Source organism: Anopheles merus, chromosome 2R (genome assembly GCF_017562075.2).
Source record: "Anopheles merus strain MAF chromosome 2R, AmerM5.1, whole genome shotgun sequence".
Taxonomy (NCBI): domain Eukaryota; kingdom Metazoa; phylum Arthropoda; class Insecta; order Diptera; family Culicidae; genus Anopheles; species Anopheles merus.
The window spans coordinates 33143818-33170241 of NC_054082.1; the positions used below are offsets into that span (position 1 = coordinate 33143818).

The following is a 26424-nucleotide window of genomic DNA, read 5'->3' on the forward strand; positions in this document are numbered from 1 at the left end:
TTCTTTCGCGATAAAACGATTGCACACACACACAATTTATCATTAACTCGTCCCCATTTTATACATGTTTTATGTTTGTTAACATAGCTTCTCGTAAACCGAAGGAAAGAACAAAATAGAAAAGGATAACTATAGCTCCGTAACAGATAACAATTGCAATTTTACGGCAGTTTGTAACACATTACCAGCTGGTAACCGCACAGAAATAGGGTGAGAGGGGAAGAAGGAAAACATTTGTCTTATCACTAACGAACTATCGAACACATTCGGAGTCGCACAAGAAGGGTAGCTGCTTTTTTGCCGGAAAGCTCCTAACCACGGACGTGCAGGTTCAGTAAAAGCGGCTCTCTTTTGCAAAATGCATCCTGTCGAACTGTTGTGTCTGAGTGGATTAAAGTACGGCCTCGTTCATAGGAAGTTTAATATAAATCTCCTACACTCGAACGAAAACCCCCACAGGATGGATGGCACAATGTACGGAATATGCCCCATTGGTGGTGCGTTACAACCGATCAATATTTGGCCGCTGGATTCCACCCGCTTTCACAATCCCCGTCCATCAGCTCATTGGCAGTGATAGGGCATTTAATGAGCCGATGCTAGATTGCTAAGGAATGGAATCGAACCGAGGTTCCGGGCCCAATCCATCCATCCGCCGATTATCGTTAACTTTCTACTTACTCCGGTAAGCGCGCCGGTAACGTTTTACTGCGTCAGAAACCCTTTACCACCGGTGATGGATTTGTGGTCGAGCTTTTCCTGCTCCGAAAGCCAGGCCATCTTCTGCCGGTGTTGCCGGACGGCAGCTTCGCACCGATCCAGCACCATCTGCTCGGTGAGCACGCCTTCCTCCGAGGCGTAGCAGGCCGCCTGCCAGGATACGCCCAGCTTCGAGATTTCACGACCCGACATGCCTTCGCACATTTTAGCCATTTTGCTGCACACCGCACTGTAGTCCCACTGTTCCACCTTGAAGCGTCTGGAAGAGAAAAAGAAAAATGGTCAGTGGCTGGATTATGCGCTGGGATCATCACACAACAACAGGCACTTACTTCTTGCCTTCCGCGGCTGGCTGTAGCACGAACTTGTCAAAGTACAGACGTACCAAACGTTCCCGCTCTTCCAGTCCGGGCAGGGTAAACTCTACCATCTCATCCAACCGATCGTTGATGGCGTAGTCGAACTGTTCGGGCGTGTTGGAGGCTAGTACCAGCATGAAGCGCGGGTTTTGCTCGCCGGTACGATAGAGGAACGCGTTCAGCGCGGACCGCATGTCTTCCGAGATCTGTTCGGACGATCGTTTGCGCAGGAAAGCGTCGGCTTCGTCGATGAACAGCAGCAAACCGCGCCGGCTAGTGTTGGCCCAATCGAACACCTTGTGGATGGCCGTCACCGCGTCCCGTCCCATCGGTCCTACGTCGCCGCCCGTCATGATGGCGTAATCCATGCCGGAGTGGGTGGCGAGCCGCTTGGCGAACATCGTCTTACCGGTTCCGGGCGGACCGTGCATAAGAATGTTCCGGTACAGGCCCTTGTTGTTTTTGGTGTTTTTCGTCGCGATGGCAATGTCTCGCAGCCGCTCCTCCAGCTTGGGCTGCAGGACAACGCCCTGCAGGGCTTCGGTCGGTTTGTGCTTCAATCGTTTCACCGTCTCGATGGGATGTTTCAGTGCTTCCAGCAGCGAAAAGCGTGACGTTTCATTGACCAGCGACGGTTTACCTATCCGCGCCTCGACATACCGTGCCGTTACGCCCGTTGCCCCCTTGGCCGTGTACACGCCGAGTGCGAGCAGCGACAGGCCACCGACCGTCGTGACCACCTTGTTCCAATCGGTCAGCAGTGCGGTGGCACCCTGCCCCAGGACGGACCCCGCCGTCTTAATGCCCTCCATCACGGTGATGCGGTTCTCTTCCGCCTTCAGGCGGATTTGCTCCAGCGTTAGGTCACGGTTTTCCCGATCCACTTTCGCTTTAGCACGCAGCTCCGCCTCGAGCAGCTTCATCTTGTTTTTCTCCCGCAGCTCCATCTCGTGCTCGATGGTCTTGCGGCGCATTGCCTCCTGTTTCGCAACGCTTTCCTCCTGTTTGCGTAGATTTTCCTCCTGCACCCGCTGCTGCTGGGCCAGCTGCTCCTCGTACCGTTTGCGAGCGAGCTGGTCCTGGTACTGGGCGCGTTGCTGCTGTTGCTTGGTTTCCTCTGCCAGCGTCTTTCGGCGCTCCTCATGGTCCACGCGCTTATGCTCCACCTTGGACGCTTCTATGTGAGCCTCGTACTCCTTCACCTTTGCCAGATACTCCTGCTGGCGGGTATTTTCCTGCATTTTCGACAGCTCCAGCGCTTCCCGGGCGTGCTCTGCGGGTGATACGGAACATCAGCATAACCATACAGTGGGGGAGGGGTGGCATTAGGATTACGCAACATTAAGGTGTACTTACTCGAACGCTCCAGGGTGCGTGCAGCTTCGGCCGCCCGTTCCAGGGCCGACGAATCGAACCGATACGCTTCCATAGCTTTCCTTTCGGCCTTGGTCAAATTGGCATCGCCCGCCATCTGACCGGCGCTGCCGGCCGACGACGGTGGCGGTCCCGGCGGTTCCGGTCCACCATCACCGCCCTGCGGAGGAACTTGGCTTTTATACCCGAACAACCACGACATTGCGACAGAACGTTTGGACTTTCACTGTTTATCACTGCACACGTAATGCGTTCGGGGGGGTTCGTGCCTGAACGATAACAACTGTACGAAATGCAGACAATTCGGTTTGCAACGTTCTGTAACCGTGCTCAGGAAAATGTGCTCCTCGCTCCGGTTCGATATTTTTTTATCTCCTGCTTTGAATCTGTCAAATGGAGCTGTCAGCTTTCTGCTGTCAACGGTGCCCAGTATCAAATTTAAATTTATTTAAGCGTTTTTATTGCAAAAACATAATCCATCAAATGGCCAATAATATAGACAATGATTTGAAATACTTTTACAACAAGTTATTTTTGAGAAGCTATGTTGTTCTTGCAATACAATCGAAACGAATTGATAGTGGCTTCCTAGAACTCGACTTCAATCCTGCGAAGTAAACGAATCCATCGCGGCCCGCCTGGCAAAACCTGGTATTCACGAGCTCGCCAACGCAACGCTTGCGAGCGTTTTTGAAAGATGTTGGAGGGGTTTTGAGGGTTCATGATGACCGCTAAAAAGGTCGCGCTGGTGTGCGATTGTGTTGGTGGACAACATTAAAAGGACAAACAATAAATATACTCCACCACTTCTCCTGCTCGCACTCATTGACCCCACGGGGTCCTACATTTCATATTTGTGTCATATTCACCATCTCCCTCATTCATGTTCCGTTATTGCATCAGCTGATCCAGCGGTGGCTTTTTATGTAGTGTCTTCATTCGCTTGTGACCTTGAGGCGCTGGGCGAATCGGGTAATGCCGGTATTGAACTTTCAAACTAAAGCCGGTCCACCAAAAACGATGAGACAAACATGTAAACAAACAATAACTTATAAACAAGTCTTTATGACACTTTATACTCCATAGCCCGAAGGCTTACTGCACTTACGGAGCATATTGACGTGTAGACTACGGTTCTTTACTGAATGTAGTATCGATGTAATAAATTTTCCGTCGATATGCCTTCAAGTGCATTACGTCGTTTCGGAGCGGTTTCGGACACTCCTGAGGCAGGCCAAGACCGCAAAGCGGTTGTAGCGCCGGATAAGTAAGTAAGTAAGCATGACGTAGTGTGAATATACCGATATTTGTAGTCGTTCCCATTCTCCTACAGAACTGGTGCACCAAAATCGGTCTTAAGTGGTTCACACATCAGGATAAGCGTACACTGTAGCACTGTGTATAGATTATCGATGTAGTCAACCGCCAAGTTTGTTTATGTTTTTCCACACGTCAAAATGCGCGAACGAGATGGCATGACACGACGAATACACACCTCGGTAGATGAAGGGCGTACATTGTCACCAACACAACGAAAGGCATATGAACAAATGTGGACGAAGTGCGAGAGGGGGGCACAAAAGCTCACTTCGAAACGAGTACTGTAGGCAAGTAAAGGACATGTAGCGAAAATGAGCGAGATGCAGCGATTTTGGAACATCAAATACCCTCGCCATGTTTTACGGGCGCGCGTCGGGCAAGCAAAACAAAACACATCCAAGCGGAGTTGAAAAAGTGCATCGTTCCACAGCTTTGCTGGCTTTGGATTGAACGCAGGTATTTTTATTTAATTCTGGCGGTGTCGTTCCGCCTGACGCACGTTAGCAGACCGCTAACGGCCGTTTGAATAATTCACAGTATCAGCGAGCAAAGATGACGAAGCGCAATATGTGGAGTTACGACGAGACGCTCGAGATGCTGAACATAATGCTGCGCCAGGAAAGCCTGAAAGCGATGAACGGCCGACCGTTTCGAAAAGACAAAGCCTTCCGCTTGGTATATGAGGAGATGGTGCACCGGGGCTACAGCACCAAGGATCCAAAGCAGATAGAGTACCGTTGGAAAAATCTGAAACGACAGTACGTGGACCTACAGAAGGAGCCCACGTTGGTCGATACTAACCCATTCCCGTACTACGACGAAATAGACGTACTGATGAAAGGAAAGCCCCCCGCCGCCAGTCAGACTACGAAGCTGTGCGAGCTAGTCATATCGAAAGGTGCGGCAGCAGCATCGTTGTTATGAATTGCAGAACGACATTACTCAACATTTGTCTCTTCCCTGCAGTGGAACGCAGCTCAACCACGGAGGTAGAGGAGGTGCTCCTCGAAACGGAGATGGAACCCATCGAGCAGGTGGAATGTGAAATAGGTACACCGATTGCGAGTGAGGAAGTCGTCGAGGAAACTGTTGTCGAATCATCGCCTCAGCCGCAAACATCAAAACCTGTCCCGAAACGATTGAAGCGCAGTAGAAGGCGTCAGGGCGAACTGACGAAAGCATTTCTTCCCCCCTATAAGACGGCCACGGAGGAAGAAGTGTTTCGGAATCAGAAAAAGCTAATCGATTATCAGTTCGGTCTGTACAGCAAAGCCCAGGAGGAGTCGGACCAGAAGTTCCTCGCCATGAGCCGACAAATGCTGGAAGAGTGTAATGATAAGTTTCAAGTGTTCTTAGCGAAGCTGGCACCGGGCAACTAGTCGGGATGCAAAGTCTAGTCATAGGTGTCTTAAGGATCGTTTATGGCTTACTTATTTTATAAAGAACTTACAAGTTTTAATCTATATTGTACAACGTTTTTGCATTTTTTTCATATTCTTTGCTTACATTACAACCATTTAAAACCACCACTACAGCTAACAAGAAAAATTAAAAGATTTATAAGACTAAAAGGTAAAGGCATGTTACAAAAATACTTAAGGCGAACGTAGCGATTCATGGCACTCAGCAGCAGCAGTCCCTCCCTCACTTTTTGTCCACGTGCAGCTGAATCCACGGATGGATGGCCACATTTTCTAGCGGCATACGGCTGGCCGGATCTTTGACGAGCAGTCGCGAGATCAGATGAGACGCCGCCTTCGTCACGTCCGGCGGCACCGTGTACTGCACCTTCATAATCTTACGGTACGTTTCCTCGTACGTGGTGGCCAGGAACGGAGCCTTTCCGCACAGCAGCTCGTACGCCAGCACACCCAAGCTCCACAGGTCGACGGTTTTGGTGTGCGGCTGACCTTGCACCATCTCGGGTGACAGATAGTCGAGCGTACCGCAAAGCGTCGTACGGGACGACGTGGGCTCGTGTACGGACCAACCGAAATCGGCTATCTTCAACTCACCACCGTGCCCCAGCAGCAAGTTTTCCGGCTTAATGTCCCGATGTATCACGTTGCGCTCGTGCAGATAGATCAGCGCCGACACGAGCGAGTACACGTAGATGGCGCACCGTTTCTCGGGGAACCGTTTGCCCGGCTGCTGCTGCTGCTCCTTGAACAGGGTACCGCCCGGCGCATACTCCAGGATGAGATAGATGCGCGATTCGTCGTGAAAGTAGCCGTACATGCGCAGTATGTTCGGATGGCGCAGATGGGACTGGATTTCGATTTCTCTCCGCACCTGATGCTCGATCCCCTGGGCGTGCACCTAAGCAATGGGGGAGGGGGAGAGAAAGAGACAGAAAAGAGCTTTTAGCATCAACGGAACAGTTTTAGCGCGTCTCGGGGCGCGATACCAACCTGCTTTTTGAACAACACCTTCAGCGCGATCACGAACTTGGTTTCCTTTTCGCGGGCCAGATAGACATTGCCAAACTTGCCCCTACCCAGCGGACGGCCGATATCGAAATTGCTGAGTGTCCACACCTTTTTGGCCGGTTTGGCCTGTTGCGCCTGTTGATTACCGTCCGTGCCACTTTGCTTCTGCTCTGCCGCATCCGGCCTATCATCGGCCGGCGTCGTATCCATCGGTTCGGACCGGGTTTGCTCAGTCTTTGGAGTTATTTGCTTTTCGGGCACAGGTTTACTGCTACTGGCCGCTGGCCGCACCACAGGTGCCGGCAACTGAGGTGCTTTGAACCCTCCCATATGCTGTCCTCCCCCTTCCGCTGCCTTCCCGATCATCTTCGCAGCATTGTTGCTCCTTCCTGCGGCCGTGTTTGCGGCTGGACCTCCAATACCGGCACCCTTTTTGACCAGCAACGTCCCTGAATGGGAAGGAATGCCTGTGCTCGCGGTTACCGATGACGGTCCGTTCAATAGTTTACGGTTTTCTTTGTTGCACGCCATGTTTGAGCAAACTGTGCCAGCAAAACAAATACGCAACAGGGGCTTGGGAAAAGGATTAGGCGCGCAATAACCGCTGAAGACTAGATGTAATATGAAATAACCCCTCGCAATAAACTTCTGAATGCCGACGGGAGCGTTTCTCTTTCTTTTTATACGACACCGAAAAGAAGAAGCACAATGCAAACTGTTGTTCTTCGTGCTCTGTGGGAACTTTAATTTTTAACGGCTCATTCTGACAGCTCGCAACAGGAGCGAAATTTTAGAGCGCTCGGAATGTGATCTAAAATGTATTTTGGCGGTACCGAGATCAATAGACCCGTACACCGCGCGGTGTGTGCACCTTGAGCAAAAAAAAATGTCGACACACTTTTTAGACCAAGCCCGGTTCGAACAGGATTCGAAAGCAGAAAGCTTTCGCCAAACGGTTGAGAAAAGCCCTTTCGCCCTTACGTAAGGTTCATTACCTTTGCCATGCCCTTTGTGGGTTAGACGAGTGCTAAGCAATAAATGAAAGAAGCGCCCAGAACTGTTAATGGCCCCTAATTATTTCTCAGTCAAATGACAAAAGCAATGGCTCGGCATAGGTAATATTCTATTACATTATGCTTCGCAATACTATTACTACGTGTACAGTACAAATAGTTGTATTTATTGCATCTCTTGCAGTTACGCACATAAACATTTTGAATTTAACTTATCTTGATACTCAAACCTTTGCCCTCTATCATTAGTATAGCTAGTAAACTAACGCATAACGCTAAAATACGCCTTTAAACTTCCGCAGTGAAGCGCCTCGTGTCCCTTTTTTTCTACGCAAATGTTATTACAGCTACACACAATTTTAAGGCATGCCTCCCTTTATATATATGCCAAGTTAAACACATTGCAGTTTAAAAGACATACAAATGTAATTAGTTTTAAAACGAGCATGCATGAAAAGGTACAATCTCTGATTAGTGGGGTTGTTTTTTTTTTTTGCTCGCTGACATTATGCCCGCAATCAATAATAATGAAATAAAATTATTGACGTGATACAGATATTAATCTAGGATAATAAAAAAAAGACTCTCGAATAGCAGACTGTTGATCCCTGCTAGGGAGAATTGTTTGCTAGATTCCGGGCACAGCTGAACCTCACAATATGCCGTTCTCCACAAAGGTAGAAAGGAAATCCGTTTTAAATTAAATGATACCACCCCTTACTCCTCCCCACTTTACACATCATCATCCTCATCCCATTCTCCTAACAGTGAATTCACTTCCTTCGATTTGGAGGACGATTTGTCCTTATCGTCTTCGTCACCGGCATCGTCATCTTCCGGCTCACTGCTTGCTTCAACCTTTTCGCTGGGAGCGGTCGCTGTGCCATTTTTCTTACCCTTCGGCGATACGGTTTCCCTTTCGTCGTCCGATTTGGTCACCTTCTCCTTTTGCTTGGCAGCATCCTTCGATGCGTCGCCGCCCTCCTCCTCCTGCTCCTCCTGCTCCTCCTCCGGCTCTGACTCTGTTTTGATGGGTTTTTCCGTGGTGTCTGGTTCCTCTTCATCGGTTGGTTCGACCGCCACCGCCTCAGCAACACTACTTCCACCGGTCGTCACCTTTTCGATCTCTTTCTCAAGATCTCCCGCCTCGTTCGAAAGCTCGTCCAGTTTGGCCTCGTTGTTCCAATCGTCCAGCAGCTTGTCGATTTCCTTGCCCGAGAGCTTCTCCGTCTCGACGGCCTTTTTCTGTTGCGTCTCTGGTGCTGCATCGGCCAGGGATTCCTTTTCTTTGCCTTTAACTGATTCTGACGATGCTTTCTTCGCTGGTTCCGGCTTTGCTGTGGCGCTTGATTTAGCTGCCGAAGGGGCGGCAGCCACGGGTTTCTTCTCGATCGTCTTTTCCCTTTTGGCTGACTTTTCCGACGGCTCATCGGCCACCGGTGGTGGTGGTGGCGGTTGTTGCTCCTCGGCAGTATCCTCCGACCAATCGCCCTCCAGCTCGGAAATCAGCTTCAGTTTGTCCGACTGCTGCCGGTCTTCCGAATCGTCCAGATCGTCCTTCACGGCAGCGTCGGCCGACGTGTCTGCGTCCGGCAGCTCATCATCGTCCATCTCCATCAGCTGGTCCTTCACCGCTTGCTGCAACGTTTCGTTCGTCTCGGACGTCACCTCCCCGGACATGTCCACGTCGTCGTCCATCGTGTTGCCGTCGTCGTCGAGCTCGTCCGGCTTGTCGGACGCGTCCGTCCGGCGGGACGCTTGACTGTCGTCTCCCTCCTCAAGCGACAACTCCTTGTCGACGACCGGCTTGTCTTCCGACAGCGAAACGGAGGCTTGCGAGTTTTCATCCTCCGATGCGGTCACATCCGCCGCCTTCGCGTCCGACTTTTGGCTATCGTTGTGCTCAGAACCGGCGTCCGCTGCCTGCTGGCTGTACATGACCGTATCAACGATCTGCACTCCCTCACCCAGCTGTATCGTGGAGCCGACGGAAAAGTTGTCCTCATTCAACACCATCACCACGTCGTTGCCTGTCAAGCACACCGATAGAGAAGATTAGTTGCAATACGCGGCCAAACAGCCACAATAAACACACACGCCGCTCGCACTTACCTGCTCCGCCAGTGCTTTGTAGCTGGGAGATGATTTCATCCTTCTGGGACTGTGTCAGCAGCAGCTCAGTTCCATCGGCAGTGACCAGCTTCGGCATGCCATCGCCGCCCGCCCCACCGGACGCATGCTCACCGTGCACGCTGGCCAACTCCGCCTCGATGTACTGGTTCTGGTAGTTCGGATCGTCGAGCACCACCCCATTGTCGCCGACGAGCGTAAGGCTGGTGGCGATGCCGGACGCCACATTGCTGAGCGCTTCCGCCTCGGACGACGGTTCGAGCGTGATCGGGCGCGCCGAGCCGCCGGCGCCGGTCTTTCCCTCCGCCCCCCCGTACGTGCCCTTCGCCGGGGGCAGCGTGATGTTGGACAGTATTTTGATCTTGCCATCGCCGGCCGCCGACCCGTACGTCTTGGTCTGGGGCGAGGTGAGCTCCTCCTCCGTCTGGTAGTCCTCGTCGTCGGTAAACTCCAGCACACCGTCCGCGATGGCCCGCTGCTTGTGCTGCTCCTTCATGTGGTCGTACAGTTCCATCTCCTTCGCGAACACCTTGTTGCAGTAGATGCACTGCTGCAGGTCGCCGCCGCCGCTGCTCGCGTGCACCTCCTCCTCGTGCTTCGCCAGATCGTCCGCCGTCATCGCGACGTGGTCGCACTCGCCGCAGCGCGGGAACCGGATCGCCGGCTTGATGTTGTGCACCGTGTGCCAGTGGTAGAGCAGGTGCGGGTTGCGCTGCTGTGCCTTGAACCCGCAGTGCTCGCAGATCCGCACATCGATGCGCTCCTTGTGCTTGTGGATCAGATGGTTGTAGAACGCTTTGTAGCTGGGTATGCTGATCGGGCGCCCATTGATGCCGCAGCGCAGGCACAGCCACGGTCCGGTCGTGTTTTCCGCCCCCTTCGCTATCAATGCGTGCATCGTTTTGGCGTCGATCGTTTTGGTCGTACCACCGCCGGATGGTTTACCGGTGGTGGCAGCGGAGGAAGTGGAGGACTGGGAGGAGGAGGATGGTCCTCCTTTCGCCATATCGCTGCGGATGTTTGCCGTCGCCCGGCGAACCATCGATTGGTCCTGCTTGAGCGGCGTTGCCGTACGGATTTCCATCTTGGACGCGGCCGCGCTGGAGGAAGATGCGCCCGACGTCGTGTTGTTGCCCGCGTTCGGGGAAGGTTTCTGCATGATCTTCAGCTTGATGTTTTTGTTCTTCTTCACCAGATGGGGATACTTTTTCAGCACCTCCGATATGATCTTCGCGTGGTCTACGTTGCCCGAATCGTCCTTAACCGTGATCTGCTTCAGCACGTTCGAACCCTGGCCGGGTGATTTCGATTCCTGCTTGATGACGATCTGCTTGGTCGTGGTGGCGCCCTGCTGGTTGGCAGACTTGGCCAGCGCCGCCTTTACCGAGGCCGGCGGTTGGTAATCCTCATCGTCGTCATCGTTGAAGTGCGTATCGTCGTCCACGTAGTCGGGCGAATCGTCGTCATCGGTCGTCAGCTGGCTGCGCATGCGGGCTGCCTCGGTGAACTCCTTCACCTCCTCCAGGTTGGGCTTCTTGGCCGGGGGTGAAGTGAGCGAACCGCTCGACGGTCGCTTCACCACGTTCGCGTTCGTGTACCCTTTGCGCAGCTTCTCGAACGGAGATGTTTCCTCCTCCTTCTTCACCTGATCCGCCGTCAGCAGGGGTTTCGTTTCGTACGTAATTCCGTCGAACGAACCCTCAAACCCGTCGCCCATTTCCCCGTCGTCGAAGCGCGAAGGGCCCGGCTTGGCGTCTTTCGAACCGGCAGCAGCATGCGCCATCGATTTGCCACCGTACGAATGAACCGGCGGCCTTACCAAGGGTAGGCGTGGTCTCGAACCGACCGCTGGCAGCCCCGACGGTGGCCCCCGCTGAACAGGCAGACCGCCGCGCTGCTGACCGTGATTGCCCTGGTAGACGGGCCCACCGCGCTGGGGCCGTGGCGCCTGCTTATTGAGCAGCACCGGTTGCTTCACGATGCGCGACGACGTTTGGCGGTGCGCCTCGAGCAGCTTGAGCAGCACGGTCATGTTCATGTCGGTGGCCGTTTTCAGCAGCCGGTCGTACATGTTGTACTGGAACTCGAGCGTGCCCGTGTACATGAAGTTCACGATCGGGACGATGACGTCCGCCTGCAGATCCATCGGCATGATCAGCACGTCGTCGTACATCTCGCACACGTTCTCGAGATGGTTAAAGTAGTCGGTGCAGGCGGACAGCACTAACCGGTGCACCTTCAGCTGGGAGTTGTCGTTGAACTGGAGCGTCAGGTCGCAGTGGTCGGTTTTGTTGAAAAAGTTTTGCAGCTTCTGCAGGAAGAACACGCCCCAGTTGTCCACCTTCACCGATTTGGCCTCCGCGTATCTCGTCATTTTGCTCATCTGTACTTTACAATCGCCGCGGCGGGTTCAGTAACATCAGTCACACACAACTAAAAATAAAGGGAAACAAAAAAAGGGTCATCAAATGCGCTCGCTTTCCATTCCCCGCTGCGAACAGCTGTACGCGAATTGCGATCATCCGGCTAATGGTTTGGTGCAGTTTAAAGGTCCGCCAACATATCGAACACGTAAAGGTTTTGTTTACGTTTGCAGCATACCACTCCCACCCCTTACCCTCCAGCACATCAACAAACTATGTTTGCCTCGTAGCGCTGTCACAGCGTATTGGGAGCATTTGTTTCGGGACTTCACTGCATGATTAGCGTAAATTATGCGCCGTACGCATCATGTGCACTTCCCCCGAAACGCCATCCCGTAGCGTAATGATCGGGTGAAATTCGGTTGAGAAAAAACAGGTTTAAAACGACGATGACCATAGGGTGTTCGAGAAAGAATTTCACCACCCGCGTAGCGCCCTGCTATGGGCACACGCACAAACACCATGTATGCCAACAACGCCAACCAATCAATGGGATACGGGTACGGGAAAATGCATACGGGGTTTTTAAACTAATCGCTACACTTTCGCTAAATACGTTAATTGATACGCACACTGTGTTCGCTGCGCGTCCTTTTTAACTGCTTTTCACCGTTCTGCCAGCACTTCACCAAACCGAAACTGTGCTTTGTTTCGAGAACTCGCACAAAAGTTGCCTTCAAAAACCGACGAAATTTACTGCAAACCAATATGGCGGCCTGACGCTGCTTGACGCTGAAAGCTTTCACCAGCGTTGAGCTTTTTTTCATTTTCGCCGAACGCCCTCGGTGGATGCCGTTTGAACATGGCATTTCAAATGCTTCCAAGGTGAAATCGGCATTTGATCGCCCTGCAGGGCGAGGGTTTTTGACGTTCGAAAATAGCTGCATCTCGCTCATTTTCTCTAGCCGTCCTTTACTCGCTCGTTTCGAGGCGAGCTTTTGTGTAAATTTTATAATCAAACGAGTACCAGTAACGCTATCAGTTAACCTCCAAACAGTGAAAACCAATATTAGATATCCCGAGCGGTAGCAAAAATGGCTTCACAACGCGACAAAAAACTGGAATGGCTTGAGGCGGGGTTCACGACGTTTTAGCACGCTTTGCTACCCGCGGAAAAATCCCCGTTCGATCCCGTACTCAAGCTGGCTTGAGTGACTGAAAGCAAATTAGATCGGAGCCGGTGACAGTTCGGACTGCAGCTTTTGCAGGAGCCCAAGCCGAGAGGGAGCGCTGTCGCTGTTGGAAATTTACTCCGGTGTAAACAATTCAACGAAATCCACACAACTGGATAAGAAAAGCGCGCACGACGACGGGAAAATGCCCCCAAAGTTTAAATTCACCGAGGGTAAGTGAATGAATGGCCCCGCTCAACGTAAAGTGCGTAGGCCAGCACATAATGTTTGTTTCTTCTGTAGGTGAAAAGGTACTCTGCTTTCATGGCCCGCTGCTGTACGAAGCAAAGCTTCTGCGTTGTGCGATGATGAAGGAAAAGCAGGTAAAATACCTTGTGCACTATGCCGGCTGGAACAAAAAGTATGTATTGGCTGCAATCGTGTGTGTGGAAATGGTTATTAACACGCATTCTGTTACGCAGCTGGGATGAGTGGGTTCCGGAGAGCCGCGTCCTCAAGTACAACGAAGCGAACCGCCAGCGGCAACAGGAAGTCCACCGCTTACATTCCCCTCTGGTAAAGAACAAGAAGAGCAGCACGAAGGGTAAAAAGTCGGATGCACAGGGTGGTACCGGCAGCCAGGGCAAGGACAGCGATTCGCGAGCATCCACACCGTCGAAGGAAGTGACGAAAGAGAAAGACCCAGCGGTACAGTCCGTCACCACCACACCCGTCACAGCGGCTACAACGCCGACGGGCACTACCTCTACCGGTGGTAGCACGACGACAGCCGCCTCCTCTACAGGACGAAACCGATCGTCCCTGAAGACATCGGCTACCAGTGCGAGTGTTTCTTCATCGCCCAGCTCCAGCTCCTCGTCCACCTCGTCCTCGACGGCCGTACCTGCCGCAACGGATAAGCCACCTGCCGCCACATCCACCGCCGCCAAGGATGTGAAATCTTCGGAAAGCAAGGAGGCGGTGGAAAAACCGAAAGACGAATCGTCCAGCGAGCCCGGCAGCTCGAAGGCGAAGAAACGCGGCCGAAGCGACACAAACTCGTCGAACGTCGAGTCGGAAGATCAGTTCATATCGAAGGTGGAGGTGAAAATCAAAATTCCGGACGAGCTGAAGGTGTGGCTGGTGGACGACTGGGACGCAATTTCGCGCCAGAACAAGCTGCTCGAGCTGCCGGCTAAGGTGACGGTGCAGGAGATAGTGGACAACTACGTACAGTACAAGAAGCAGAGCAAGGTAACGACCGCTACCAAGGAAACGGCCGTGGCCGACATCGGCAATGGGATAGTGGAGTATTTTAACGTAATGCTCGGCTCCCAGCTGCTGTACAAATTCGAGCGGCCACAGTACGCGGAAATGATACAGGCCCATCCGGGTGTGCCGATGGCAAAAATTTACGGCTCCGTTCATCTGCTGCGGCTGTTCGTGAAGCTGGGACCGATGCTGGCATTTACATCGTTGGACGAGAAGTCGATACAAACTTCGCTGGGCCATGTGCAGGACTTTTTAAAGTATTTGGTTAAAAACAGTAGCACTCTTTTCAACATGCAGCACTACGTGAACACTAGCCCCGAGTATCATCGGAAGGCCTTGTAAGGGGTCTTGTGGCGTAACAGAGCGCTTTACAAGGCAGATGGTATTACTCGAAACTGAATTACAATAACAAATGGACTATATTTTTCAAAAAGAAAAAAGTGAGTTACTTATTCCTTCAATCTATTTCCTCAACGTATACAAATGCGATTTACAAATTTGAAAAAGTTAAAATGCAAAAACGTAACGCACTGATCGGACGCTCTTTACACTTGCACAAGTACTCACGAAAGAGCCAAGCTAAACTACAATCTTTCATGAACTCAAAGATAAATCTAGATAATCAAGATAAACAACAGTAAAATGATGTGAGTTTCGAAAATGAGTCATTTAGTTAATGACAAGAACTACTGCTCTGAATTGACCAATATTACTTGAAATAGATTTGGAAATACAAAACACGGTCCAACGGTTTGTTTGAATGCGCTTTTCACTATTTGAAATGTCAAACTTCTCCCAGCACACCTTTCAATCCATGCATGTACCTTGTGTGCGAGATGTTTTTTTTTTGTGCAAGGCAAACATAAACAAATCAAACTGCCGGCTGGTTATTGTTTTTCTTCGCACGTGTATTAACAATTTGTTCGATTTTATACCATTTTTTGCGAACAATGTGTGCTGCCAAGCTAGTGCAGTACGTTATCGTAAATGGAGAAATAGCAAAAAGCTGGCCAAAAGGCGCTCTCATTGCTCAGTGTTGTCATGCCGTTGCAGCCGTCGGGCACTTGTACGCTTCCGATCCGGACACGGTAGAGTACTTTAAGGACCTGGACAATATGCATAAAGTAGTGCTCGAGGTAAGCAATTTAGCAGCACTCTATTTGGTAAATACTTCAAAAACTCATTATTTTCGATAATTTTTTTAAAACATATTATAAATGTGTTTCAATTTATACCATCCGAATGATTGCGATGCTGATATGCGATGCGATACGCTAATTTGATTCAATAATATTGAACGCAAACGCAGGATTCGCAAAGGCTCACAACGTCCTGGGAAAAGACACAACCAGATCACACATCAAATGGACACACGCTCAATACTTCTTACACTCTAGCGTTCAACGGCTTTGGTTGTGGCGTAAACGCGCGTGCAAGATTTGAGCGTGTGAAAGCTATTTTCGGATTTCGGAACGAGAATTTCTAACACCTACACAAAATATGCGTCCTGAAGCTGGCCGGCTGTTGAGCAGTGAAGCAAAGAACGCTACCACTAGCCAACAGCCATCGTTCGCCGTTTCCCGATGTAAAAGGGGTTATTTTGGGAAATCGCAGTATGAATGCCACCGCTAGCGCACTAGGCCGGTCAGCAGCGGTGTGTTGTGTACACACTTGCATCGATGAATGTAATGGACGAGAAGTGTACACGCCGTCTGGGATCGTCCGTTGTAGGAGGATGAATTTCATAAGAAATGCTCCTATATGCCGCTCATGCACTTTCCTTCCACCTTGCTTCAACAGTTTCCATATGCTTTCCTTTACAGGCACCGGACGCGGGCAAACTCGTCAGCCTGGGCGAAGTGTTGCAGCAGAACGACGTCAAGCATAAGGTGTGGGTAGAGCAGCCCGAAAATCTACCAACCTGCATTGCGCTAAAACCGTACCCCAAGGAGGAGGTTCAAAAGTACATGAAGAAATTTAAACTGCTTAGCTAGTAAGGGTCCGCAGTGCGGAGGAAAAAAGCGGTATGTTGTACTATGGTTGTTTGTGTTACACCATTTGCACCATCGAATGGTTTGCTGGTGTGATGGCAGGTGACACCTTCAAGTCCTTGGCAGTGCCCTGTACGCTATCATCCCTGAACCATCGCCACAAAAATCGAAACGGATGAGCAAAGGATCAAATAAGAAGTAAAACAAAAATCGGATCCAAGATTTGTGGTTCGCACCAACTTTTCTCTGCCAGCTCATGATGACATCATGCCGAGGGGGTGGACAAATTTATTACAGCAAACATTAGCCCGGGAAAGGGTACGGAGGGGTGAAGAGACGTGCATCCATTTGTGTTGAAGAAGACTGGCTAACCACACGGCTTAATACACGAGCGTTCGGACAATTTTCCAAATTTCCCTCTGTCTCTGTTCGACCTACTTTTGCACTGGCGGGCACCGAAGAGAGATAGTTTTATTTATGGAACCGAACCTGGTACCGTGGGTAGGTTTTAGAATGTGTGCTCGTGTCGCTTGCGGGATAAATGGGAGCACTGCTTACTTCTGCTTCTGCTTCGAAAACTACAAACCGCCACAAACTGACACAACAGCAACGGATTTTCATGTTCCGTGCCTTTGTCTTTGTAGGATGAATGGAAAACCCGTACAACTTGCCTGCCGAGCAGCTGAACATGGCCGTACATAATACCCGTGGCCGTGGTTTGGCGCGGTAGTTGTTTACAATTGATGCGCGAGAAGCGTAGGATGGTCGGTATTTTTACGGCAATTTGTTGATTTTATGGTCGCGAGATGATTACCCACCCCATGCCGACATGCCATGGTGGACGATATTGGGATGGGGCGGACAAAGTTATATAATTGAAAATCCGTTTTAAACTGTTTCTGCTCATCGCTTAATTTTGCAGAAGAAAAAAGAAGTTTATCTTAATTTAATTGCATCTTGCAAAATAGCGCACACAAATCTCAACACCGACCCAAGCGTTGCCGCTATAAGCCCCAGCCGTTGCAATCAAGCGTATGAATTATGTTTCATGTTTCTTTCATGATCCGGCAGACCTTGCCCAATTTGCACGATACATCGAAAAGGAAATTATCGCATTTACTTTAAGGGCTGGTAATTGGATTTATTTCTCACATCAGGTTGCACCAAAAGTCAAAACATGTCCGAAGGACCTTCAGTTTGTCACACATCGATCACACTCTGGTACGATCGGCTAGAAAAGGGCTTTGCCGCTTTCATACGATTAGTGAGGAAGGGGGGATGGAGTGATCATAAATGAAGTTAGCTACACGGCCGACAAACTTCCCGCGACCAATCAGCTAGCTAATAATCATCATGTCACTATCGGTTGAATATGGTGTACGCGCCTGGTACGTGCCCATAAGTCGAGCAAATATTTTCAGCCCCCTGCTGCGGTGGCTGGTTTTTATTTTTTTTCTTCTTCTCCCATGTGTCCACACAAATGGTCCTCGCTATACGCACTCGGATGACATAATCAGCCCACAACGACCTTTCTGAGGTCTCCGGAGCACCTGAGTGACCTGCCCCCATCTTTCTCTCCCCCTCCCCCGACGGGGTGCCCCTCCCCTATACGGTTGTAATAATTGAACGGACCTCGGCATCGAAAAAGCATCTTCCATAAGCGTGGAAAGTGGCCGCTCTGCGCAGCGATTCGTACGCGATAGCCACTGCGTTTTTCAACGGCGCCCAGTGGATTGGAAGGCGGGAGGTGGCCTGGAGGGGGACCAGAGGTTGAGTGGAGCGAAAATTAATAACCACCAGTTTGAGCTTCGAACACACGAACAAAAATAAAAACCCCCCAACTCGTTCTTTATGGACATCGACAATACGCGCACATGCGGTCGTCCTTGCGTCTCGCGTTCTGACACACGCGTTGCTCCTTTTCTCCCTTTTGGCAGTTCAGGGGGCTTCCTTGTGCGTGTGTGTACTTGTTTCCACCCCAGGGGGGTTTTCTTGTCCCCCTCTGGATGCTCTAGGTGGACGAGAGGCATCTCGTTTGACCCGTGTGGCCGTGAGGTGGCTCCAGTTTGGCGAAGTGCTATATCGACGCGAGAATCCGTCACCCGGTCACGAGTAGAGCCTGTATGTTGTGGGGATGGGTTGAAAGGGCGGAGGGGGGATCTGATGAAATTATGGACGCACAAAACTGCCATCACCATCACCGCAGTGGCACAATTGGCAGCAGCAACACCCGAACTGTAATGGCTCGAGATGGGGTTGGTGCGATTCCATCAGGCTCCGAGGCCTCTATTTCCTTTTACGGCACACTGGGGGGAGAGCCACTCTGTGCAGCACACACTCGGTGGCATCGTAAAAGGTAGTTTGCATTTAAATTTCTGCCGAATGATTCATCGCGTGGAGGGGTTGCGATTGGATCGTTGCAGAAGAAGGTGCAGAAGGTGTGAAGTGTTTACAAAATTGTAACGACAGTGATGTGCACCGTTTTCAATGAGGTTTGCTCAATTGTGATCGATTGAACATTGGATGTATTATAATATTCAACGCTAGTCCCGCTGATCGTGCTTATGAGGGATCTTTTTCTTAGAATATATCCTTTGAACTTAACCTATTTTCATGGTATACCAATTTTTACGGCATAGCAAGCTTGATAAATGTCGCGTTTTTGCTTAGCAAAGCGATCAGCATGAGATAAAAATAGGAGTCACTCTAGCTCAGCCCTCCAGGACACCCCAGCTCAGCCTACACAAAATTAGTAATTGGTGCTCTGCGAACTCGCGTGATTAGTTTCACTCGTCAGAAAGGACCCTATTCTGAGAGACTGTAATCTTGACTCTTATGCACTCTCACGTAACATAGAAATGAAGGACCTAGGTACTATTCTTGACTCGTCACTCTCCTTCCATCAGTAAGTACTCTTACGCCATCGACAAAGCATATCGGCAGCTTGGTTTTATTAATCGTCTGACATCTGATTTGAATGTTCTTTTCTGTTTAAAACAAGTGTTCGTCGCCTTAGTCTGGTCCATGCTTGAATTCAATGTTGTAATATGATCTCCGCACACTAACAACTGGTCCACACTTATTCAGCGTTTTGAGAAAAAGATCACAAGAATAGCTATACGAACCTTAAGATGGAACACAGACCAGCCTCTAACATATGAGAATAGACGGCTTCTTATGGGTCTGCAGTAGTGATGTATAATCTGGAGAGGAGTCGTTGATCAACTTCGACTCCGGTGCGCAAAATATGAATCCGGCTACAGTCTGGATGAGTTCGAACGAATCCGGCAAAACAGTTAGGAGTAACTCCAAGTACGACTCCTATGGGTACTGGAGTCGGATCGATCCAATTCCGGAAAAAATGGTATGTATCCATGACTAGTCTGCAGTCCTTCGAAAGGCGAATGGAGGTAGCAAAAGCAGTTTTTGTAGCAAATTTGATTAAAGGCGAGATTGATGCACTCAAGCTTCTTCTTAAAATTAATTTGTACGCTCCCGACCACGACCTACGCCCCCGGGACTTTCTGATTAAAATAGACCGGGCCCATACTTAAAGAGGAGCTTATGATGCATTCATTTCAATATGCAAAGCTTTAAATAAGTTTAAATAAACAATAATTGTGGCATATACCTAGAAGGATTTTTTTTATAATAACCTACCAAAGCGTCGTGAACATCCCAGCGTAAGAATAGAATTCCCACCGAGCTGCACCAGCTCGGCCAATGTCGTTCGGTGTGTCCGAGAGCATTCTAAAATCTACAGAACAGTCGCATTCACGCGATGCAATTTGCAAGGATCGAGATTCATTGATGCACACACAGCGCGTGTGTGTGGGCGCGCGAATGATGAAAGATCGTTCCGGGGTGTAGGGCGAGAAGCAGTTCTATTTCAAGCTCGTTTAATCCGCCCTTTCTTTTTAAAGCCACAGGGTTAGGGACAATGAGAAAAATGGTTCATATGCAACGTACAGCTTTACAGGCGATTGTTTCGTTATTTTTGGCAGCCGGTTTGGCCCAGCGCTCTTTTGATTGCAGGATGCAGGATGATCTTATTTTTGTCTAAACGAGAGGCAACGATATTACATAGCCCAATGTGACAGCAACAACTACCAGCCAGCTCTGTGAGAAATCTCTCTCTAAATCGCGCCCTGTACGGTTGAATTTAGTCATCAAAATTGCATGTCACCCAAAAGGCAATAGGCACTGCGGTAACCGGCGTGATCTGACAACCTACCATTTGCAGCGGTGCAGCACGATGCAGGCGCTAATGTCGGTGGCCGAAGCTGCTGCTGCTGCTGCTGCATGCTGAATAATTGATTAATTGCGGCAATTAATGGCACGCAGAATTCCGGCCACTCGCAATAGCACCCATCGGAGGTGATGATCATGCACGGTTCGAGGCGAGATGCTCGATTAACACCCAGCGCTTGGGGCTCTTGTTGCAGGTACGCTGCCATACGATCGCGCCATATTCATGCTTTCTAGCAATGGTTTAACGAGTTGTGATAACACATTCATTCCACTCCGTTCCATAAGCTGTTACTGTTTTGCACTAACTTAAGGGAATGATGCACCTCTGCTCGCCTTTTGCGACAGATTTACGCCAGGTGCTGGGAAGAAGACAAAGCAAAAAATGGCAACCTCAACTGGGGCAATTTATTGCTCTCAGCCATCTGTCCCTCCCTCCCCCTGAAACGGGCTATGCGAACCAGTGTCGCCCGACCTTACGGGCCATCCGATGATGCAAGGATGTCCTTCTGCGGGTGACGGATGTGCCTCACCTCGACCGGCTCCGCCACTCTTACTGAGCGTAATGTAATTAAAAGCAATAAATGAGTCAGGAACGGCAGGCACCTCTCTCCCACCTTCTACTGGCCAGCCAGCCAGCCAACCAGCTCCAGCCCATATGAAATAGAACGTTTTTAAGCTGCTTTTTTGCCTAATATGGTCACGCCTGAACTTGCTGTGGCGGTGGAGATTCTGTACGACCGCCAGTTGGAGCGTGAAGTGGTGTATGACACTGACTGGTACCGTTCGCTTCCCAGACACTGGCGTCGACGAAACGATCGGTCGTACTACGTGAAACCGACCCTTACCCTTCCGCACCAACCCATCTGGCTGGCAGGCTGGGTGGCTGGGGCGATAAGGTGTGCTGTGCTTGGCATTGCATTACATTGCATCTTATAATGTGTTCACATGAATTGGTTGGCGCCGGCCACTGTTGTGGTTTTTTTTTCTTATTTCTTTTGCGGTACTGCTCCGTCTTCTCTCCCTGCTAATGCGACAGCTGACTGACGTTGGGGTGCGATTTGTGTTTTGTTTTTGTTTTACACCAGCAACATGAATTCGCATTTATAAAACATTTTGTCTGGTTTGCCTCCTTTTGGTAAAGACGGTTCGAAAGTACCCACAAATCATAAAACTGTGGCAATGCTTTTGTCATTTGCAATGAATATTTCACGTCTATATAAATGAACCGTTTAGTTGCATGTATTACTACACCCTCAATGGGGGTGTTCAAGGATTTTGGACTTTTGTTTGATATTAACGAATTGTTCTCTCAATTTTATTCTTTTTTCCAAAATTTATTTGGAGTTCCATTCCACGATTTAATACTTTATTTTGCAAATGTTTTTGAATTACAGTGGAACACCGTTTATCCGGATTCATCGGGACTCGACCTCGTCGGTATACACGAATAAGACGGCTAATGCATCAAAGTATTTATTTTATCACAAATTCTTGATGTTTTTTTTGAAATTTATATTTCATTTATATTTATATTTATGTTTTAGTTAAACCTAGTCAGTTTTATTAACTTATTTTTTTGCCAATGAGAATATTTGAATTTTTCCATGAATTTTAGCATTTTTGGTTATGACCATGTGCTCTGATCACGATGGGTTTTCAAATATCCTCCTCAGCAAGAAATATCATCTCTGTATTTAACTGTCATTTCTCAACAGCACGGATAAAAGGTACCCGGATAAACGGGGTCCCACTGTATCGACATTTTACTAATAAGTTTGAAGTAAATGTCAAACTAAACAAATAAGAAACCAATTGAAAAATCGAAAAATATCCAATTCAAACGTATTTGCAAGGCAGTTAACAAATCGTGCGACGCGTGAAAATATGTCAAAAAATCAAGGGAAACTCTATAGACTTAGTTTAGACTTTAGAGTAGAGAGATCTCTTACAATTTCAACGCAATAATGGAGTGAAAATGATTGGTCTTGCTCTTTCTAACTAATTTGCGATACCAAATTGTTCCAACCAACCAAAACGATCGGCCATTGTAGTTGACTTTGATCAAACAATATGAGTTTCTCTAGCAGACACTATTAAACAATTCGATTAAAATAAGCTAAAACTGGAGTGAATATTATCTCTTAAACCATTGATTCCAATATTAATGTACATATTGCAACATTTTAAGCACATACAACCTTATGAAGACTCATCCTGGGCAGGTCGAAAGTCGAACCCACAGCGGCAGCTCAACAGGTCGATGTTGACGGTGTGATTCATTGAAATTAAATTTCATCCTTCCTTCCTCCTCAACCCCTTCTCTCTCGATCTCTCCCAAAAGAAAGCAGTTTTGGTGTACGAATTCGGTGGTTGCCCAAAATTCGTGACGTCACGCAACCGATCATGAGGCAACGGGAGCCAAACACACAGCCAACTGATCCTCCTCGAGCCGTACCGAAACACACACGCACACACACACATCGCGTTCTAAATATAGAGAACCGCGCACGCACACTGTAGGGACCAGTGGGCCGGAAAATGGGTGAAAAACGGCGGCAGCCATAAACCAGAAAACAAACAAAACAGCGCCAGACCACGAACGGGCACCAGTGGTGGTGGAAGCTTTCCACCGAACGTACGATGGTGGGGACCAGGCCGCCCAACCGGCCACCATACAAATGCGCAAGAGTAGGGATGCATCTTCCGGTGGTGGGGAGGACCAAATTCACCTTTTGCGCATTCGCGGTACGATTTGCGTACCCCTCCCTTCCCCCGTGGCAGCGACCGCCAGTAGCGATCGCGCGTGCGGAACCCGAACGCGCCTTTGCTTTACACGTTTATTGCACACGCATACACGCATTGGGAATATGCGGTGTCCATCTCCGATGCTCCCGTTCCTTCTCCCCATTCCCTTGCCGCTGCATTGGTAGGAAAACGGTCGGCAGCACGGTAATGCTAATGCGGGAAGGACCCTGACCACCGACCGCGGCTGCCAACAAGCGCACGATGCCGTTTCGTGCGCACGATCGTGCGCCCGAAGTGCGCCCGTGCGGCTGTGTTGGTGCGCGTACGCACACGCGGTACGCCGGTGTGCGGGCTCCAAGCCCGGGCCGGGGTGCGCAACCGTGCGCCACTATCGGGGACGGTTTTTCGACGTTTTTCAGTTCGCCTTTAAACTGTTTAACTCGCGGATTCAAGTGTAAGTAAGGTCCTCCTCCGGGGTTTTTGTTTTGTCTTGTCTTGTGTAGCAGGGAGCAGTAGATTTTGCCCGGTGGTAACGGTTTGCTCGCGTGGGATACGTTTGGTGCTGTTTTGGTGGATTTGTTCGAACGGTTTTGGTGGAGTCGGTGAATTTCGTCGCACTGCGTTACTGCTGGTTGGCTGTTGCGAGCTGCCTAAGAGATAGTTTGTAAGTTCGGTGTGAAGGTAGGGATGTTTGAGGCCCGAGACAATGGCTCCAGCGGATGGTAGGATAGTTCCAAAGAAAAGAACCACACCAAAGGACGCTCTCCAGTCCCGGGAGGCATGTTGAAATCGTATCTAAATGCCAACGGAAAGTGCTTAGCCACAATGATTAAGCCGGTGGTAGTTGGGTGGAAAAGTCAGCTGGTGTCACGGTGAACTGGGACGGCTTTAGTCTGTGCGTGCGTGTGCGAGTGTGTGTGTGTGTGAGTCACCTTCTCCAGAACAGAACAGCCTCCGGCCCGAACAGTCCAGCCCCATGCGGAGGGCCCCATGTGAGAGCGAGAGTGTTTGTGGGGTCGTCAACTTATCATCTGCGACTGTGTGTGTGTGTGTGTGTGCGTTTGTGTGTATGAGAGACAGGAGGGGGAGAAGTTAAACGTCCCTGTATACGTGTGGCAAAGTGCATCGGATGCATCCTCTCTGCATCGCACGGTTCTAGCAGCGGCGCCGGTGCCAATTCAAACGCAGACTTTAGCAAAAAAGGTGTAGCCACAGCTGATCGAAACTGGAACTCTTCATCGCTACACCCCAAACCCACCCACCCGCGTTGGAATGTGCCAAACCGAACTGAACTGCGAACCTATTCCCCGTCTTCGTCATCGGTTTTGGAATGTCGCATACACATGTGCATGTGAGGTTGTGCGGACGCAAAACAGGATGGCGATCCGGCGAAAACCCACCGGACGATTCGACGGTCAGCCCCGATGTGTGGCCCCTTTACCTGTTCGCGGACCACGGCTCGGATTGTGTAATGTGTTGGCAAAGTGGTGGTAGAAGAAGCGAACCCTGTGCGCGCGCGCGCGCACTTCAGCTTTCGCGCGTTGTGTGATATTTTTAAAACTTCTACCGGAATGCACAAAAACTCAGTGGGAAGAAGAAGCGTTCGGGTTTTTTTTTCCTGTTGCGTTCTTGTTGCGGCACACGCGCACGCACGTACCATTGCGGAATGGTTCGTTTGCCAGCTTCCACCCTATGTCTGCCACACCATTGCCCCCCCCCCCTTTTGCCCTCTCCCCACCCTTACATGTGTCCTGCAAAACGCCGATCGCGTGGGTAGTGCGGGAGCTGTGTGGTGGTATTTTTAGAAACACCGAGTTCGAGTTCGTCCGTTTGCGCACCAGGAGGCTGATCGTGCGCACCAGATCCTGTGGACCGACAGGGGTGTACAGGACTGCACTGGGGTGTGTGGGGGACGAATTTTGGGGCTGCGGCGCATGATGCTTCTTCCTCTCGCGGGGACGGCAACTGCGCTAGGCAGCTGCGCACGGCCCGAAAGCATCCGCGGCGCGCTGCGCGATTTTGCGTTATTTTCGGACGCGCCCGCTCCGATCACGACGTTTATGGCGATCGCAACCCAGGCGAATGGTCGGATGGTTGGGCACCGATGCTGTGGGATCCCGATGACCGAGATGGGTCTGTGTGTGTGTGTTTATGCACGATTTGAAAACTTCGATCTGTAGCTCGGTGGACTTATTTTTAAACTTTGCCTGGATGGTGGGCCTGAATGAATGGGTCCTGCCCCGAACATGATCGGATCGACACATGATGGCAGTGGCAGTACTTTATTCTGCACAATATTTAGCTCCTTTTTGTACAATATGGAATATATAAATATAAAAGTAGCAGGGGTTGCTTCATTACTATAAATCTCTACTGCTTTGTGTTTGATGACCAAAGCTGAACTTTGTTCCCTCAATCACCTGTTTTTTATCCATCATGGCCTACATATTGTCCAACGGCTTCTCGCTGCAATCATGCACAAGGGTTGGTTGAAGGGCGTCTGGACAATTCCTGCTCGGCTCTTCCCATTACTTGCGTAAACCCTCTTCCAAGCAAAACCGGCGACAGGTGTGTGTGTGTCTGTGTGCGTGCCGTTCTGCTGAAGCCGTCCCGAGCTCGGGGTTGCTGAAATTCCACCGCAAACAGGGCCGCACTACAGCGAAGCATTCTTATCACTCCTCTGGCCGTGACGGATGATTCAACGTCTTGCAACGAGCGCCGTCAACTGTACATACGGCACACATATATATATGTGTGTGTGTGGGAACATGCACATGCACTTATCGTCTTCGAAACGACAGACGATTAAATAATTAACATCCCGCCGAACCGGATACCCAAAGGGAACCACCGGACGGCCTTGGCGAACCTTTTTGCACCGCTGGTGTGGTGGTTGTTGGGGATTTGGGCCAACATTTTTGTACCTGTCCCCCTCCCCCCCACCCCTCCTCTCCTCTACCAAGAGAGAAGTGGAGAGGGAAGAGATCAGGGAAACAGGTTCTTCTCTTTGCGCTGTAGTACAGAGTGTAGGTCACTGTGGACTGTGGAGTTGCAAATGGAGACATTTTTATTTTTTTCGCCAGCATTACATTCCCCGACTGCTTTCACTTTCTTTGCGACTGAAACGAGCTTCTCCAGAGCGTCATCCACAAAACACACGCAGAAGAGTAGAGGATGTGTGTCAAGAAGTTCAAATTTCACCCTCCCAGCAGCTCCACGTGGGGTGAAATCTTACGCCGCAATTACGCCGGCTGTGGTTTACGATCCGATGTCGTTGACATTCAC

At 50.1% G+C, this 26424-nt stretch overlaps 7 protein-coding genes across 18 annotated transcripts in view; 4 read left to right on the forward strand and 3 right to left on the reverse strand.

Moving 5' to 3' along the window:
- Nucleotides 1-35: 35 nt before the first annotated feature.
- On the reverse strand, nucleotides 36-2837 carry LOC121587765 (ATPase family AAA domain-containing protein 3A homolog). The gene is made up of 3 exons (XM_041904868.1): nucleotides 2436-2837; nucleotides 1053-2352; nucleotides 36-979 (listed from the first exon to the last, which is right to left on the reverse strand). Exons 1-3 carry the CDS (start codon nucleotides 2653-2655, stop codon nucleotides 706-708), a joined length of 1794 nt encoding a protein of 597 aa, XP_041760802.1. The 5' UTR covers nucleotides 2656-2837; the 3' UTR covers nucleotides 36-705.
- Nucleotides 2838-4002: 1165 nt separating this feature from the next.
- LOC121590170 lies at nucleotides 4003-5232 on the forward strand. Its single transcript, XM_041909604.1, has 3 exons — nucleotides 4003-4229; nucleotides 4311-4671; nucleotides 4740-5232. The coding sequence occupies exons 2-3, from the start codon at nucleotides 4326-4328 to the stop codon at nucleotides 5150-5152; spliced, it is 759 nt and encodes a 252-aa protein (XP_041765538.1). The 5' UTR covers nucleotides 4003-4229; nucleotides 4311-4325; the 3' UTR covers nucleotides 5153-5232.
- Nucleotides 5233-5329: 97 nt separating this feature from the next.
- On the reverse strand, nucleotides 5330-6948 carry LOC121590169 (aurora kinase C). Its single transcript, XM_041909603.1, has 2 exons — nucleotides 6185-6948; nucleotides 5330-6092 (listed from the first exon to the last, which is right to left on the reverse strand). Exons 1-2 carry the CDS (start codon nucleotides 6731-6733, stop codon nucleotides 5418-5420), a joined length of 1224 nt encoding a protein of 407 aa, XP_041765537.1. The 5' UTR covers nucleotides 6734-6948; the 3' UTR covers nucleotides 5330-5417.
- Nucleotides 6949-7361: 413 nt separating this feature from the next.
- On the reverse strand, nucleotides 7362-12530 carry LOC121588044 (centrosome-associated zinc finger protein CP190). Of its 2 annotated transcripts, none has more exons than XM_041905564.1 (3): nucleotides 12341-12530; nucleotides 9328-11778; nucleotides 7362-9245 (listed from the first exon to the last, which is right to left on the reverse strand). In XM_041905564.1, exons 2-3 carry the CDS (start codon nucleotides 11726-11728, stop codon nucleotides 7948-7950), a joined length of 3699 nt encoding a protein of 1232 aa, XP_041761498.1. In that variant the 5' UTR covers nucleotides 11729-11778; nucleotides 12341-12530; the 3' UTR covers nucleotides 7362-7947. The 2 variants fall into 2 exon arrangements, with proteins under 2 accessions (XP_041761498.1, XP_041761499.1); XM_041905565.1 differs by lacking the exon at nucleotides 12341-12530 and adding an exon at nucleotides 11963-12304.
- A 234-nt stretch (nucleotides 12531-12764) lies between these two features.
- On the forward strand, nucleotides 12765-14866 carry LOC121588045 (mortality factor 4-like protein 1). Its single transcript, XM_041905566.1, has 3 exons — nucleotides 12765-13113; nucleotides 13184-13301; nucleotides 13363-14866. The coding sequence occupies exons 1-3, from the start codon at nucleotides 13086-13088 to the stop codon at nucleotides 14492-14494; spliced, it is 1278 nt and encodes a 425-aa protein (XP_041761500.1). The 5' UTR covers nucleotides 12765-13085; the 3' UTR covers nucleotides 14495-14866.
- Nucleotides 14867-14989: 123 nt separating this feature from the next.
- LOC121588046 (putative peptidyl-tRNA hydrolase PTRHD1) lies at nucleotides 14990-16365 on the forward strand. The gene is made up of 2 exons (XM_041905567.1): nucleotides 14990-15288; nucleotides 15976-16365. Exons 1-2 carry the CDS (start codon nucleotides 15103-15105, stop codon nucleotides 16144-16146), a joined length of 357 nt encoding a protein of 118 aa, XP_041761501.1. The 5' UTR covers nucleotides 14990-15102; the 3' UTR covers nucleotides 16147-16365.
- A 7115-nt stretch (nucleotides 16366-23480) lies between these two features.
- LOC121603454 (tropomyosin-2) overlaps nucleotides 23481-26424 on the forward strand; it is a 44856-nt gene continuing 41912 nt past the window's right edge. For 7 of the 11 annotated variants that reach the window (XM_041932178.1, XM_041932176.1, XM_041932175.1 and 4 more), the window contains exon 1: nucleotides 23481-23593. The gene's annotated coding sequence lies outside the window, so the exon portion shown is untranslated. The other 4 variants (XM_041932168.1, XM_041932167.1, XM_041932169.1 and 1 more) reach the window with 4 other exon arrangements.

Coding starts and splice junctions, on each gene's coding strand:
- LOC121590169 (XM_041909603.1), bottom strand. CDS start 6,733: ATGGCGTGCAACAAAGAAAACCGTAAACTATTGAACGGACCGTCATCG. Junction 6,093..6,184: donor AGGTGTTGTTCAAAAAGCAG/GTTGGTATCGCG, acceptor CCCATTGCTTAG/GTGCACGCCCAGGGGATCGA.
- LOC121587765 (XM_041904868.1), bottom strand. CDS start 2,655: ATGTCGTGGTTGTTCGGGTATAAAAGCCAAGTTCCTCCGCAGGGCGGT. Junction 2,353..2,435: donor ACGCACCCTGGAGCGTTCGA/GTAAGTACACCT, acceptor TATCACCCGCAG/AGCACGCCCGGGAAGCGCTG. Junction 980..1,052: donor CCAGCCGCGGAAGGCAAGAA/GTAAGTGCCTGT, acceptor TTTCTCTTCCAG/ACGCTTCAAGGTGGAACAGT.
- LOC121588046 (XM_041905567.1), top strand. CDS start 15,103: ATGTGTGCTGCCAAGCTAGTGCAGTACGTTATCGTAAATGGAGAAATA. Junction 15,289..15,975: donor TGCATAAAGTAGTGCTCGAG/GTAAGCAATTTA, acceptor TTTCCTTTACAG/GCACCGGACGCGGGCAAACT.
- LOC121588044 (XM_041905564.1), bottom strand. CDS start 11,728: ATGAGCAAAATGACGAGATACGCGGAGGCCAAATCGGTGAAGGTGGAC. Junction 9,246..9,327: donor ACAAAGCACTGGCGGAGCAG/GTAAGTGCGAGC, acceptor TGTGCTTGACAG/GCAACGACGTGGTGATGGTG.
- LOC121588045 (XM_041905566.1), top strand. CDS start 13,086: ATGCCCCCAAAGTTTAAATTCACCGAGG. Junction 13,114..13,183: donor AAAGTTTAAATTCACCGAGG/GTAAGTGAATGA, acceptor TTTCTTCTGTAG/GTGAAAAGGTACTCTGCTTT. Junction 13,302..13,362: donor TATGCCGGCTGGAACAAAAA/GTATGTATTGGC, acceptor TCTGTTACGCAG/CTGGGATGAGTGGGTTCCGG.
- LOC121590170 (XM_041909604.1), top strand. CDS start 4,326: ATGACGAAGCGCAATATGTGGAGTTACGACGAGACGCTCGAGATGCTG. Junction 4,672..4,739: donor CGAGCTAGTCATATCGAAAG/GTGCGGCAGCAG, acceptor TCTTCCCTGCAG/TGGAACGCAGCTCAACCACG.